At 37.0% G+C, this 16,635-nt stretch overlaps 1 protein-coding gene across 6 annotated transcripts in view; it reads left to right on the plus strand.

The window, feature by feature from the left end:
* MED12L (mediator complex subunit 12L) overlaps positions 1-16,635 on the plus strand; it is a 334,555-nt gene that overhangs the window by 296,344 nt on the left and 21,576 nt on the right. Inside the window, exons 40-43 of one of the 6 annotated variants that reach the window (XM_030822722.1) lie at positions 4,572-4,622; positions 10,859-10,948; positions 12,900-13,129; positions 14,760-14,916. The exons of 1 other annotated variant lie outside the window; for it this stretch is intronic. In XM_030822722.1, the coding sequence (XP_030678582.1) occupies positions 4,572-4,622; positions 10,859-10,948; positions 12,900-13,129; positions 14,760-14,916 (528 nt within the window). The remainder of the gene's footprint in view (positions 1-4,571; positions 4,623-10,858; positions 10,949-12,899; positions 13,130-14,759; positions 14,917-16,635) is intronic. 4 more of the 6 variants (XM_030822724.1, XM_030822725.1, XM_030822723.1 and 1 more) reach the window with 4 other exon arrangements.

Here is a 16,635-nt window from a genome sequence, read left to right on the forward strand (position 1 = left end):
CATATGCAGAAACCATCCAGCCTTCAGTGATACACAATGAAAACTAGAATTCCATAAAATAACCCTCTAGTTCCACCGCAGAGATTGTACATGAGCTTCAGTCAGTCATGGAATATTCTGTCATGGATTGTCTTATATTTCCTCAGGGATGTGTTAAGACAGTGTTGAACACAGTACCTAGACAACAAGTGCTGAATAGCATGGATATAGTTAAGTATTTTAATGAGATTATTTGATGTAATAATTGTTATAATTGAGTATATTTTCCTATAGCTTTAGTGCATATGGACATGCAGAAAGATGTTTTGGCAAGAAACCTGTTTTCATTCTTCTTGGTTGCAGTCTTCATCTAGGAAAATACAGTAGTCTCATCACTCTGCACAGGGAATACGTTGTAAGACCTTTAGTGGTTGCTGAAACCACAGAGGACCAAACCTGATATGGACCATGTTTTTTCCTATGTATAGGTACCTATATGATAAAGTTTAATTTATAAATTAGGCTCAGTAAGATATTAACAATATCTTACTAATAGTAAAATAGAACATTTATACTGTAACAAACGTGTAAATGTCGTCTTTTTCAAAATCCCTTACTGTGCTGTGCTCACCTGTTTTCGGACTGCGGTTTTCTGCAGGTAACTGAAACTGTGGGAAGTGAAACCGCAGAGAAGTGGCGACTACTGGAAAAAAAAAAAAACTATTTCTATTTCTTACTCAATGTCCTGTATTTAGATGGGACTCAGTCCAATGGTTACACTATCTTTCTGTGCTTCAGAGTCCCATGTATAAAATGGAGCTAATACTATACTGTACTTACTTTACAGGGTAGTTGTGAAGTTAATGATTAAGTATGTGTAAAACAGCCCTTAGAACAGTGGATGGCTCATAGTAAGTGCTCAAAAAGTGTTAGCTGTCATACTTATCGTTGCTGCTTATTAGTATTTTTATGGTTTGTTATTTCAAAAGAAATTCATTTCCCATAATAATATTATTTTTTTAAATATGTTAAGCTTTAAAATAAAAGCATATCAAATGGTTTGCTTGTATAATTACATAAATTGCCATTAATAGGATTGGTTTGATTCTCATTTGCTTAGCGGTTACCAATAGAACAAACTGATAAAAAGGAATGTTGTTTTGTCATCCTGATTGTCATTTTAGCTTCTTAGAGTGGTGTGTTTTTGTTCTTTAAATACTGTGATACTTGAGAGACTCATTCCAATCTCATTGTTAAAAGTATCACTGTATTATATTTTTCACATATTCTGTTAGAACTATCACAGAATATAGAATATTGGTTATAATGCAAAACACTGCTTTAATTATTTTCCACTCATTCCTTTCTTATACTCGGTATTTTTCTTTTGACAACAGGAACTTTTTTTCATCTCACCTCACCATCCCTCTCACCATATCAATCATCTAGGGAAGGAGCTTGCACAAGGAATCTAAAGGAACTTTCTTTTTTTTTTTTTTTTTTTTTTTTCTTGAGACAGGGTCTCCCTTTGTCACCCAGGCTGGAGTGCAGTGGCCTAATCTCCGCTCACTGCAACCTCTGCTTCCCGGGTTCAAGCGATTCTCCTGCCTCAGCCTCCCGAGTAGCTGGGACTACAGGCGTGCACCACCACGCCTGGCTGATTTTTGTATTTGTAATAGAGACAGTGTTTTACCATGTTGGCCAGGCTGGTCTCGAACTCCTGACCTCAGGTGATCCGCCTGTCTCGACATCCTATAGTGCTGGGATTATAGGCGTGAGCCGCCGCGCCAGGCCTTAAGGAACTTTCATACCCCTCACAATATCAACATCTAGGGACGAGGCTTGCAGAAGCAATCTAAAGTTTTGACCCAGGAAAAGAACTTTATGCCTTGATTTATGGTGTTGCTTTATCCTGACTTTTCCTTTCAGTATAGTAAATTATTTTATTGTTCTTTGTAATAATTCCAGACAGCATATTTTCAAGAGTCCAAAGAAGGATAGACAGAAGATATGTTTAGCTTGAGTAGATTCAGACAAATTGGTTCAAAAATGCACTTGGTTATAGGCTCCATACAGATCATTAATCATAAGGATTTTTCAGGACAGAAAAGAGGAAGATTCCTTTCGGAGGACAGAAATGTGTGCCCAGTTATAGCTAGTACATGTAGCGACTTGTAAAGAGGTTAGATTATCCACCATGGAGCAGGTCCCATCATTTGTGTATCCAAATCAAGGAAATAGGTAATTTAAAGAAGGAAGGATGACTGAGTCAGAACCTCCCAGAGCTGTTAGCTCCTTGGCAAAAATGAATCTGTGACTTCATGGGAACATGCTCTTGGATTACCATTTAAGTTGAGCAATTACCCTTTGTTCGGTAATTGATCTCCCACCCTAAGGAAATGGTATCACCTTGGAATATGTTTATTTTCTCTATCCCTCCCACTCACTCTTTAATGGTATACATATTTGAAGCATAGAGACAAGAATAGAAAATAATGTAATAATCACTAATGCACTTACTAGCTTTATTAAATAATATTCTTCCATAATGCTGTAGATTATTTTTTAAACAAAACATTACAGATGTGGATGAGTCTCCTTGTATCATCATTTCCCTCCCTTCTTCTAAAGTGGGAATCCCCATCATGAATTTAGTGTTTTACTTTCTTATGCATGTTTTTATACTTTTAATATATACGTTTGCATCCATCAGCATAAACATTGTACAGTGTTTGTAGATTTGAAATGTTATGTAAATGTTCTCACACGTGTTGTAGTATTTTGCAGCTTTTTTGTAGCTAACATTTTAATTATTTCTACTTTGCTTCATGTTATAGTCATTCATTTATCCTGTTGGATGTTATTTCATTATGAATATTAATATGTTTTTTATTCATTCAGTTGATGGTCATTTAATTTATTCAGTTTTTTTTGTTTTTTTTTTTTTTTTTTTTTTTTACTGTTAACTGTTAGAGTAAACATTCTTTTACATTTCTTCTATACATGTGGAAAGTTTTAGGGTGTGTACCTGAACATGGAAATGCTGATTTATTTTGAAAGTGGTGGCGATTCCTCTTAGAATAGTATATGAGCATTTTTCTTTCTCCATATTCCCACCAATGCTTGGTATTATCAGACCTTATTTTTCTCAATCAGAGCAGGTGAAATGGTATTATATTATGACATCTTAATTTGCATTGTCCTGATTACCTGTGAGTTTAACCATTTTTTATAACTTTGCTAGCTATTCAGGTTTTCCCTTTTGTAAATTTCCTGATCATATAAATAGAGCATATTTCAAATTATAGTCTCATTTGTTAAAGGTAGGCAAAATAGTCTTGTTGAAACATATTTTGAGTATTGATAACTAATGTGTTTATTCAGAGGGTGTAATTAATATACATTTCAATGACAAAAATGAACTTAGGAGAAGAAAACCACTGTCCTGGTAATTATGTCCTAAACCCTGTTATTTTGGTTTTTGGGTAGAAAGCATGTCCAGGGAAGTGGGTGCTTCGCTTATTACTTATATCTGGTATTTCTCTGTTTATTTGAATGATGAGGGAGGTGCTGATTTTATTTGCTAAAATTGTGATTAGGCAAATATAATGAGCTTGGAGATAGTGTTTGCAGCTTGATTTTTATGAGAGAGGGCAGAAGATTGGATGGAGGGGTGAGGAAATGAATCACCAATACAAGCGTGGCAGCTGGATCTAAAGACCAATGTACAAATGCAATGAATTATGTACCTATATGTAAAATGGTGAGAATAGGCATTATTTGCCTGGGAAATTCTTCCTATGCTTTCTAATCCTCAGTATAGTGAAATGCTTTTTCTGTTATTGGTGAAATCCTTTGCTTCATCTCTATCTCCAGAACTCAGTGAGCTCAGGGAAATTTTTAACATCTCAGTAATATATCCTTTGGAATTTGAATATATAAATGATTTAGAAAGGGACTCATTTAGTTGAGAAATAGCAATTTTCCCCAGGTATTCAGTTGACTTTTCCTAAATCAGATTCCCTCTTGGTGTGCAAACAATGGTGGCACTATAAATATTTGTTGTCTACTGTGATTGGTTGAATGTGTGGTTAACCTGATGTTCTCTTCTTACTTGGATTTACTGGGGATGGAGCTAATTACATCCTTCAAGAACATATGGCCTGCTGACTTGTTTACTTAATGTCTTGTCTGCTTAATGTGACCCACATGTCCTGAGCTCCCCCACTGGCCCTAGGGCGGGAAGGACCCTAGCCCCCTGTTGGTCACATGGGGGTTCCTAAGCCCCTTAGTTGCAGCACGTTTCGATGTCTGATATCTCCTCTATTTCTTTTATGTCACCATTTAACCTCCATGTTGTGCTATTCTAGTACATGAAAATCACCATATTGTTTATCAGTGTTGCAGTCTGTAGTGAGGATGTTTGACATATGAATTAATAAAACCCTTATAGGGCCTATGTTTTTAAGTCTTGACTTCCTGCAACATTGTTTTAAATGAAATAGTTCATATGTATTTTGGCTACCCACGTCATTAGGCTAAAAAATCTTATCTGTATTGTCTGCCGTTTTCTTGCTGTCCCCTTTCTGTAGGACTTCTGTAACTCTGCTGTCTCCCTTCTGGAAGACTTTGACAACATAATGGTAACACCCCTGCTGTCATTCCTTCCTTTTTCTTTCTTTTCTTTTTTTTTTTTTTTTTTTTAAATAAATTTTTATAGCATTGCCCTTTGAACGTCAAAATGAGAAGCAGGTTTTTCTGTAGCTGGTAATAATTATAGTCTTCATTTCACTGTTACTCACTCGGTTTATGTTTGAGACTGTAACACAGAATCATGAATGCATTGACCATGTTTAATTTAATGGAAGTTTTTTTCTGAAAGTGCACCCCTTTGATCGCCTCATGATTTCCATCATATACATGTATGGTATAGAAACCAATAGACATTCATGGCCTGGGCTTGGGAACATAGACCAGTTCATGCACCTTCATCTCAGTCCCAGTTTTGAACCTGTCTATTCCTGAGCTCTTGCTTCTCTCTATGGTAATTTATATCATTAGTAGAGGAACGCATGGCATGCTGATTCATAGGCCAATGCAAGATAATGAAAACTGTGGTTATGAAACTTACCCTGTCATCACATCCCACTCACTGCCTATTCCCAAAATCTCAATGGAACACATCATCTCTATTTTCTTTCCAGTATGGAGAAGATTTTTTTTTGAGCATAGGTCTTGTGCATGCATGTCATAAGACTTCATCTCTGCTGCTTTGCCTGGGCTAGCTAAGAATGCATGTTTTACATTAAATTACTTATAGGTTTCTGTATTAGGTAGCCAACCCACAGCATAAACCCAAGAAGCATTAGAATAAAAAAGAGCACACATCTCAGATGTGACTGTAAGTTAACTTGTTTCACTGCCAATTTAATGGGTAACATTATCTATACATTGATAAAAATATCCTTAACTGCATATTCAAACTTTGAAAATATTTCGGTTATTTAATACTTGTTGTATAGGCATTTTCTCCAATAGTTATTTCAGCAAAGGAAAGCTTGGAAACTTTTCTGAAAATACTCAGTTTTTCTTGACACTTTATGGTATTCAGGGGGCAGATGAGGATTTTATTGAAAAACTTAAACTATGAAGTTCAAAAATGTTTTGGAGACAGCTTATGTTTGCTATGGGGCATTGTTTATTATTCAGATGATAATGTAATTCAGATAGAAAACAATTTGCATCAATCACTGGCTTTTTTTAAAATGTTTTTATTGACAGCTATTTTATTTATAAGTATTTAAAGTCAAAAGAAGGTTCCATGATTTCTATATTAATTCAAAGTAATGAAAATGTGTATTTTTGCTATCCATTTTACCACTCTTATTTTTCTATAATATTCTGCTTTCTTAGGAAGTTAATGAGTATATACTCAATCAGTTCTTATAATTTATGGACATGCTAATATCATAAAGGTTCATTACTGTATGGGATGTGTTTGTTTTAGAATGAATCAGACTATTCTAGCAGTTAGTTACTATTCATTGATTCTCAACCAAGTTGTATTTGAGGTGAAAACTTTTAAAAGTATCAAGCATAACTAGCCAACAAGACCTCTTATAATTTAGAGTTTCCTCTCTCTGTTGTCTGCAGTTGAAATAAACCAGTATGATGTGATGACCACAACTTCTGGTTCATACCATGTGTTGTTTTAGCCTAAAGCACTCAGTAACTTCCAAACTAGGAGTTATAAATAAAACCCTTTCTGCTAGGTGACTCGTAAAACATTACCCACTGGTTTTTGTTATGTGCCTTTTATTACTTTTTTCCAAATCAGTATTTCCAGAAACCAAGTCACAAAATCTGGCTGTGGTTTTCATAGATATAACTTGTCTCTCTACTTGTAACCCTTAAACACTACTGAAGAATTACTAAATAAGGCTTTGAATCATTACTAGTAAATTGAGTGGATAGGAAACTCCTGATTCTGAAATGCTCTGATTATAATCCTTACTGATTGCTAATTGGAGGTATAACCAGTCCTGCGTGAAAAGGAGATCTTCACATTTTCTCATTTGATTGAGGGTGTAGTTGCTAATACAGATCAGATTAAGACGCAGAAGAATGAAAATTATGTTTGAGGATCATTTATCAAAAATTTAAAACTTATCGGATGCATTCATTTCAAATTATGCCAAAAGCCTTTGAGTCAACATCTCTTTGAGCTCACATACTTCTGTCTAATTAAAAAATATACCAGTAAGAGAGAGAACTCTTCTTATAAAGGTTAGGAAGATAGGTCAATATCGAACAGCACAGCTTCTTTAGAAATTTTTTAAAAATTTTAAAAATTTTAGAAAGTACATATTTATTTAATGTTATATTTTGTTTATAGAGGTAAGCCCAAAGCAAAGTGCATAAAAATGAAGTAAAGAGACCATGTGTAGGAATTTACTTCAGGTAGCAATGTAGAGATGGGCTTATATAATTATTAGACAGTCCCAGTTCTCTGTAGATCATTCCCTTTGCACATACAAGTCAGGTATGTGAGCCATGGAAGCTTGAGCAGGGAACAAATATCTTGTTCTCTCTTACTGATATGTTTAAAGTCACATAGCACCTGGCTAGACACAAATATGCCACCAAAAACCATCTTCCTGCAGGCTGGATGCAGTGGCTCATACCTGTAATCCCAACACTTTAGGAGGCCAAGGTTGGAGGATCTCTTGAGTCCAGGAATTTGAGGCCACAGTGAAGTATGATCTTGCCACTGCACTCCAGCCTTGGCAACAAAGTGAGATGCTGTCTCACTTTGTGTTTCACGTAAACAAAAACAAACAAATCATGTTCCCAGACAGTTCTCTCCATGCATTAAAAAATAGGAAGTTGAAGTGGCCTCAATTGTTTTGGTTGAGTAGAATAAATAGGGAGAAATTAAGTTACTCTTCAGATACTAATGCTGGCAGAAAGAAGCGATCATTAGAATGATAGATGCTAAACATTAAATCTGAGTTTTCAAAAGATGGTGAGGCAATTAGAAAGCACTTGGTAAAGTAATTGATGCTCAAATATAAATCCTAATTTGCCTCTGGATTTCTTGGTTAACAGATAAACTAAATTAGATCTTAGTTATTCTGAACAGATATTTACTGAGCACTTACTATATGTGCTAGGCACTAATTAAAAATAAAGCTTGAAAAATTTTCAGAAATTAACAGATAACTAAGGTGACCAGATGTCCTGATTTGCCAGGCATGGTCTCTCACTTTGCCCTCTTGCCCATCTTGTCCTAGTTTGGATGACATGTTAGATCGTCTATTCTTGGTTTAATGTGGCCAAACCCATGCCTACCGACATTTAAAAGTTTTTTACTAATTCTCAGTCTCTAGTTTCCTTGATTATTCCCACATTGTGGTTCTTATTTAACATTTGTAAAATATTTCAAGTTATTAAAGAACTTATTTATTCTGTGCTCAACTAATTGAACTGTTTCTACAAATTGAAATAATGTGTTCCTGACATTATCCTGGGAAAAACAAAGTAGGAATCCATTTCATTCTGATAGGAGAGATTAGGGTGTTTTCTTTTTAGGAGCACATGATGATAAAACAGCTATGCACGGCAAAATTGGGAAGTGCTAGTCAAATAGGGGTGTTTGTGATTTTCTCAGGGAGAATATTGCATATCTGAATTATTTTCCGTACTTAAGTAGTATGTTGCGACAAACTGGTGGTCAGGAGGGAACATAATATGCTCACATATAAATAGTTCACCTTTAGATATAAAAGTGGAAAGTTTTAGGGTGTGTACCTGAACATGGTATAAAACTATATACAAAAACTATATTTCAGTTTGTATTTCTTTTTCCTTTTAAAAGTATGGCACGATTTTCTGAATGCTTTGTGATTTTTTAAAATGTAGAATAATAGTTTTCAGTTTCCATTTCTTCTTTTTTTTTTTGAGATAGGGTCTCACTCTGGTGCCCAGGCTGGAGTGCAGTGGCACGATCTTGGCTCACTGCAACTTCTGCCTCCCAGGCTCAAGCAGTCCTCTCACCTCAACCTTCCAAGTAGCTGAGACTGCAGGCATGTGTCAGCACATCCAGCTAATTTTTTGTGTTTTTTGTAGAGATGGGATTTTACCATGTTGCCCAGGCTGGTCTCGAACTCCTGGACTCAAGTGATTCACTCACCTCGGCCTCCCAAAGTGCTGAGATTACAGGCGTGAGCCACCACACCTGCCCAGTTCCTATTTCTTAAATTCCCATGATCTCAACTAATATATGTAAATAAGAGTATTGCCCAATAGCTCAGATATATACTTTATTAGTATTCTAGCTCCCCCCACCATGTAAGTCATAATGTGTTTCATAAAGTTCTTCAGTAAAAGCAAAAGAAGAGCAAAGAGTTAGAAAACATCTGCTTTATGCATCTGCATGCAGCTGTCACATGCAGATCACATCCCGTTTCCCACAAAGCCAAAAGAGGGCGCGAGTGTTGGCTATCGATCCCTAGTTTCTAACTCATATATAAACAGTTGATTTTTCCGTTTTGTAAAAATGGGAATATACATATATTTGTCTCTACAAAGAAGCACAACAGTATGTCTCAGGGACCTTGTATGATGCTAGTGTCCAGGAGTGGTCTTTAAGGATCTGGTTGATGTAATGATTCCTTGGCATAGTGTTTGGAGGATCAAGAGCCATTTGGATTCTTTGGGAAGAACAGTTTTAGGCTCCTGATGGTCATACTCTCATGGTATGGGTTCTCACAGAGGAAGTTTGGGTTATTTTTCTCTAACTCAAGCAAATGGAGATACAATTGTTTTTTAACACATTAATGAGCTAGAGACTAAGAGTATTTTCATGATAGCCCTCTCTGAAAGTAAGATTCTTGTATGTATAGATACCCTCAGAGGTACACTCAAAAATTTATGTTTCATTCATGTGTAGATAGATAGTCACCTAGAGAGATGCTGAAGTTTTGTAAATGGCCCCGTGATTTTTTTTGTGGGGATCAGAGAAAGGGCTTAACTGTCTTAGGTATGCATTTGGTTTTGGTATCTCATTAGTAAGTCTTAATAGAGATTGTCCTTTTGGTTTCTCATTAGGATGATTTTAAGAGGCTATATGTCCTTGAAGAATAAGCACCAAATAAGTATTTTCATCCTTAATGTCACACATGGAGGCATCTCATGATAATGGAAAGAGTCCTAGGCTTTCAAGTCAGACTTCCTGGAGTTTAGATCATGGCACTGCCAGGTCTTGCTGGGCAAGTTTGCTAAGTTGCTTGAGCTCTTTGAGCCTGGCTTTTCCTGTCTGAAGAAGATGAGGATGATGCTCCTTTCCTATAGGGTTCTTGTGAGAAAATGAGAGTAAGAACCAGAAGCCCAGCCTCTGAAATATGATCGATTCTTAATAATCGTTGATATCCTTCCTCTTAAGCTACATATTTATCCCTTTCCCCTGCTAGAAATACCTACACTACTTTTCAAGCACATTAAAATAGCTTTATGTAACTATAATTTAGCACTTTTTAAAATGAGAATCTCTGTTAAAGACAGTAGTAAAATAATCCTACAATAAATCTTATTCTTTATAATCAGTAAGTCCTGAAAAAAACCAGAGTGGTAGGAAACTAGGCTTCTTTTTATGATTATTACTGCAAGCTTCCATGAAGTAACTTCTGCCACCAAAACATAAAACACACATACCATTGCTTTTGTGAATATATTTGTTTTCTTATGGCCAAAACATGTATTAGATTAAGATTGGTGAACAGATGTTAATTGGTTTTATTTTGCATTGTAGTTGGTTGGAATTATGTTTGCCATTAACTTACAAAATTTATCGACGATATTCTCATTGATTTTTAGAGTCATAGAAAGTACTAAATGTATTCCTTGAATATCTGGCTAAATAGGCAATTAGTAGGTCACTGTGAAGAAGCTTCATTAAAAAGTCATAAAAATTTTATATGCCACCATGTGTCTGTACCACATGTTCTCTTCCCTGTATAGGCACTGGGTAGTGCAGCCCTGTGGTTCCAGATTTCACACTTAGCGGTACATTTATACCCTGGCATGTATTGGAAGCCAGCTGACAGCCTCTCTACTGAGCAGACCATTGATAACTTAGGCTTGCATTTATGTCTTTGTTATCATTGGGAAAATCTGTAGTCTTTTTTGGAAGGAATAAATTCAACAGTCTAAACACACATAGGATATTGATGAGAAATAATATTTAATACATTTTGAAAATCTTTTTGAGTTCTTTATCCATGTAATGAGATTAGATGTGGGTTATTTGGATTATTAACCAGAAGCTCAAATCAAGCCCTTGCTGTTATGATCAAGAGTTTGCTTTGGCTTTGTTTTCCAGGGCCAGCCGGGGGACCAGGCTGCTCTCTTTGCTGCGCAAGCACGGCCCTCCCCTCAGCTCCCTCAGTATCCAGGGCTGCAGCAAGCACAGGTACCCACATTTGCTTCGTAGGTACTGACAGGATTTTCAAAGCTCTTTATTGGAGGTGGGAAATTAAGTAAATAGAATATATCAACTCCCTATAGGGTCTAGAACTTGATTACTTCTTCTACTTATAGATTATAATTGACATTTCAAAAAAGCATTATCAGGGTTGTTGAACAAGTCTTAGGATTGATTAAGGAGCATAAAACATTCTAGAAAACCCTTTAAAAGTGTAAATTCAAACCTTTTATTATTGATGATTGTAGATATTGAAATACTTAACAATCCCAGAGTTACTTCTTTTATGATAATGTATAATGATGTAATTCAGTTTTGAAGTTGTCATATTTGGGCTGGACTCAGTGGCTTATGCCTGTAATCTGCACTTTGAGAGGCCAAGGTGAGAAGATTGCTTCAGCCCCGGAATTTGAGACCAGCCTGGGTAACACAGTGAGACCCAGTCTCTACAAAAGAAAATAAAAAATTAAAAAATTAGCCAGGCATGGTGGCATGCACCTATAGTCCCAGCTGCACGGGAGGCTAAGGTGGAGGATGGCTTGAGCTTGGGAGGTTAAGGTTGCAGTGAGCTGTGATCGGACCACTGCACTTCAGCCTTGGGCAACAGAGCAAGACCCTGTCTCAAAATAAATAAATAAATAGAAATTGTCATATTCAAAGATAGCATCAATGAGGAATCACGGTAGAATAAGAAAATAACGGGGCTTGAAATCAGACTTTGGCACAGTTCCTAGCAACTTAACTATCTGTGTGACATTGTGTGAGTTACTTACTCTGAGCTTTGGTTTCCTTCTCTGTAAAATAGAGATGAAGGGTATGAGGACAACCTATGGAACAACCTATGGAACTAACATAGTGCCTGATACACAATGTAATGCAAACCTTGAGCTACTTTTACTAATAATTTTGCTATTTCTGCATTCATATACTCTCACCCTATCCCTCTGGGAATCAGGAACACAGGGGTGTTGGCAAGATTGCTAGTTGGGTTGGCAATTCAATCTATGTCCACAGCTGAAAGAAAAGCCCACATTGACCTACACAGGCACTGAGTCCTTCAGCCTGGATCCATTTGTGTTGCCTGCTAGAAGTTCATTATCCATTTCTGTCTTCCAAGTCAGAGGCATTAAACTACCTGAAAATGTGGTGCTTTGAGGATTTGAAGAGCAATGTTGTTCTACCTTAATTAGCATTGTGTTCCATAAATTGTACCTAGTGATCCAACAGAACTTCAGGTTTCTCTTTTCCATAAGGTGACAATATACAAAGAACTAGGTACTTGTATATTAATATTCATTAGGTAAATTAAGTGTTCACATTATTAGTGGAGTGCCAAACTAGGTCCAGCCAGTAGTAGAGGATAATGAACAGTTACCAATTGCACCATTCCTGGCTAAGGTATTAATAGTTTTTTGTTATTTTGGAACTGGTTAGTTACTACACACACATTTATCAGACCTGAAAAGGTGTAGTCACATATTGGGAAAGTGTATTTCATTATTTTAATTTACATTTGAGCATGGGTAGCTTTTCTAATTTCAGAAATGATATTAATAATACTTGGGATCTGTTGAACTTTGATGTCATCTGTGCACTGAAGATTTAGATGCTTGCCTGATTATTTCTATATAGAAACATGCCTTTTCTTCTCTAAAAATAAGCAGCTAATCTTAAAAGCCAGTTTAACTAAATGAGGATTCATTTTTTTTAAGTTGATATTTCCGGTGAATCATTACACAGCCAGATCATTCTGTGGCTTTTCTGACCAGATTCCCTGCATCCAGGGTAGTCCTTCTCAAATTTTGAGTTATGAGAACCTTTGAAAACAGTGAATTTCAGGGGAGTCATCATGGGTTTGTTTTTGCCCCATATATCGTAGTGATGGGAAAGCTGGGTGATAAATTGAAACATTGACTTCTTCCCTTGTGCCTACCTGCAGAGCATGCCCCAGGGCTATACAATGTATGGGACACAGATGCCTTTGCAGCAGACATCGCAGCAGCAGGCTGGCAGTGTGGTCGTGTCTCCCAGCTATAACTCCAGAGCCTATCCGGCTGCACATTCCAACCCCGTGCTAATGGAAAGACTCAGACAGATTCAGCAGCAGCCGAGTGGCTATGTTCAGCAGCAGGCCTCGCCGTACCTGCAGCCCCTGACTGGCTCTCAGAGGTGATACATGTAGAAATGATGATGGCAATAATGAACAGTCACATTCTTGGGTTTCTTATGCTTCTTATAGGTCATGGTACTTTATCATTGTTTTTATGAGCTTGCATATTTGCAAATAATTTGCATTCTGTCATCTCGTTTTTGGTAGTATCCAGATAGAGGTTCAACATAAAGAATGTTCCATCTTGTTTATTTCATTAAAGATCCTTACAGTTTTGACTCATATCTTCCAAGACATGAATATAACAGTCTTTAATTGATAGTGTGTTTGCTTCAGTATTCTTTTTTTTCCTCTTCTCTTTTAAAAATTCTCTGAACCCATCTAACAGAGAAAACTCTTGATTATTGTTAGGAATGCCTTACTACAGTTTATTGATTGGAGCAATAAAATGTATGACTGCAATACTAATTGTGCATGATGCACATGAGAGTTTTGTTATAACTTAGTTTCTACCTTTTCCACCTCAAAGATGTTTGGCAAAACAGGATTATGACAGACTTTTTTCTGTTCTTGTTTAATTAGATCCCTTAGAGTGTATAACTGTACTATCTGTTGTAGTAGCTGCCAACCACCTGTGGCTGTTTAAATTTAGACTATTTAAAATTAAATTAAAAATATAGTTCCTCAGTCACACTAGTCACATTTCAAGTGTTCAGTGGTAGCCAAATGTGGCCAGCAGGACTAGCTTCAGTGGTGTGTGATGTGCGCTGTGTTTAGAAGGGCCTGTGTTTAAAAAGGCTTCATGCTTAGTTTAACGCTCTGCAGTTTCTCTGTGGGAATTCTTACTAAGTTTTGATCAGGGAGCCTTGTGTTTTCGTTATTCACTGAGACCCCAAAATTATGTAGTTCGTTCTTGTGGCTAGTAGTTATCTTATTGGACAGTGCAGAGAGAAAACATTGCAGCCATCGTAGAAAGTTCTGTTGGATAGTACTGTCTTAGAAGTATCATGTGAAACGTGTCAATCTAGTGGATTGCAGCACAGCTCCCATCTGTTACCATCAATGTCTGCATGACGACTCCAAGTAATTGCTCTTTGGAAAGTCGGCAAGGTTGATGGTAACACATTTGAGAAAATAGATATTTTGGATAATAATTTGGAAAATGTGCATTGTAAGTACAATTTTTATAATAAATAGCAGCATAGCATGGTCCACAGACTTGAACTTCAAAGCCCAAAAGTTCTGGGTTCAAATCCCACCTGTGCCATTTGCTTTCTTAATAAGTTACCTCTAGCTCTGTTTTTTCATTTTTAAAGTAGGGATAACAAAACTGCTGACCTTAAAGGGCTCTCTGGTGGGGAGTAAATGAAGTAACACATTTCAGATCTTTAGTACAGTGCCTGCTTCAAAGTAAATGCTCAATTAATATTCCTTGTTATTAAAAACTATTAAATGTTTAAAAAGTGATTTATTGCATGACTACAATTTTACCTTAAGTCATGTGCTTGCTGTACTTCTTCAAGTGGTCACATCTTTATTTTAAGCACTGGGCTTTAGTCTATTTGAATTGTGCAAAGGATTATTGAGCACTGATTGTTTCTTGGGTGGTGTATGTCATGTGCTGGTAGCACTGATTAAAAGTTTGACATTATACTTGGGCCTGAACCAAGTTGCATTATTCTTTGCCAGACTGAACCATCAGGCTCTACAGCAGAGCCCTCTGGTGGGCGGGGGAATTGATGCTGTGCTGACTTCTGCACATCCAAACCTTCCCTCCGTGCCCCTGCCTCAGGATCCCATGAGACCCAGACAGCCGCAAGTTCGACAGCAGCAGAGACTCCTCCAGGTACGGGGCAGGGAGATGAGGGCAGTGCCATCACCCTTCAGACAGTGCAAATATGCAAGTCATAAAAAATGAAAAACACTGTAGATGTCAATTGCCAAATTCCAAGGATACCTGTGTATTTGATGCTAGGAGCTACCTTGGTACAATTTAGTTACAACTTGGCAAGAATTTTATTTTCTCTGTGTATCTACCCGGTTATGGGCAGAAGAGTACGTTTTGCAGAACGTTCTTCCCATTTCACAAAGGTTTGGAGCCATGCAGATTTTTTAAAAGTTTCATAAATGTGGAAACAAAAAACTGAGCCATCCAGAGCTTTCATCAGATTCCTAGAGCATTCTGTAATCTAAAAACATTTCTATTACACCTCTGGTCTGATAAGGCTGTGAAATGGGAGGAACATGGACTGTTTCAAAGGATATTTCATCTTGTCTTTGTTAGAATCCAGAGAACTGTCATTCACTTATTTGATGTACATTTTAAGTCACTTAGATAAAGGGTTCTTCCCCTTGATACATTTTTTTTTTTTTTTTTTCCTTGAGACGGAGTCTACCTCTGTCGCCCAGGCTGGACAACCTCCACCTCCCGGGTTCAAGCGATTCTCCTGCCTCAGCCTCCTGAGTAGCAGGGATTACAGGTGCCCGCCACCACCCCTGGCTAATTTTTTTGTGTTTTTAGTAGAGACGGGTTTTTGCCGTGTTGGCCAGGCTGGTCTCAAACTCCTGACCTCAAGTGATCTGCCCACCTCAGCCTCCCAAAGTGCTGGGATTACAGGTGTGAGCCACCACACCCAGCTTCCTTGATACGTTCTTGTTTCTGACTTGCTTATATAAAAAATATAGGCCATTATGTTTACCTGTGTCATTTGTCTTTAATATTAACAAGCTTGTCCTATGTTATTGGATTGGAGATTTCCTAAGGAGACTGTACAGTGGGCTGTAATCTTACCAGCAGTCCAACTTGAGATACACTCTTATTTTATATACTACCAAGAACAGAACACCAAAAATGAGGAGTCTAGTAGAGCTGGAGTGCCCAAGGGCTGTGCTCTCAGCTCGGTATGAGGTCAGTGAGAAGTAAACCTGCCATGCAGGAAGGGACACAAAGGAGCTTGGATGTCTTATCCTTGACACTGGATAGAGGGGAGAAACAAATATCTCCCCTGAGCATTTGAACCACAAGCTCAGGTGGGTTTGAGTCTGAATTCAGTGTGATCCGCAAAATTCTGGTTGGTAGTGCCCAGGTGACAGGCAAAAGCCAACACACCCTCTGGAACTGGGCTTCCCAATTATAAGATGCCATTAGTAGTAAGATGTCATTAGTTCCATCCCAATTTGTGACCTGTTAAAAATGTCAAAAAAAAAAAAAAGTTGTATCACAAAATTGATAACATGTGGAGGAGAGTATGGCCTTCAGATAGCAATCTCAATCATTGTATAGTTGTTGTTTCCAATGGTAAAAGCCCTCTAATCCTGTTTTGTCATGGAAATACTTATAGTACCTATCTCTTAAATATGTAGAAAGGATTAAATAAGAATATTCAAGTAAACCACTCATTTGATAATTTTATGATTAATGTTATGACTATTATCATTAATATAACCATTAGTACTCATAAATCATTTTTTTCCAAGTTCTGAGGCTATGTTTCAGAATTTTTTAGGATTGATAATTTATATTTTGCTGTAGTTTAGATTTTCGTATTTCCAAATCACTGAGGAA

This window comes from Nomascus leucogenys, chromosome 11 (assembly GCF_006542625.1).
Source record: "Nomascus leucogenys isolate Asia chromosome 11, Asia_NLE_v1, whole genome shotgun sequence".
NCBI lineage: Eukaryota > Metazoa > Chordata > Mammalia > Primates > Hylobatidae > Nomascus > Nomascus leucogenys.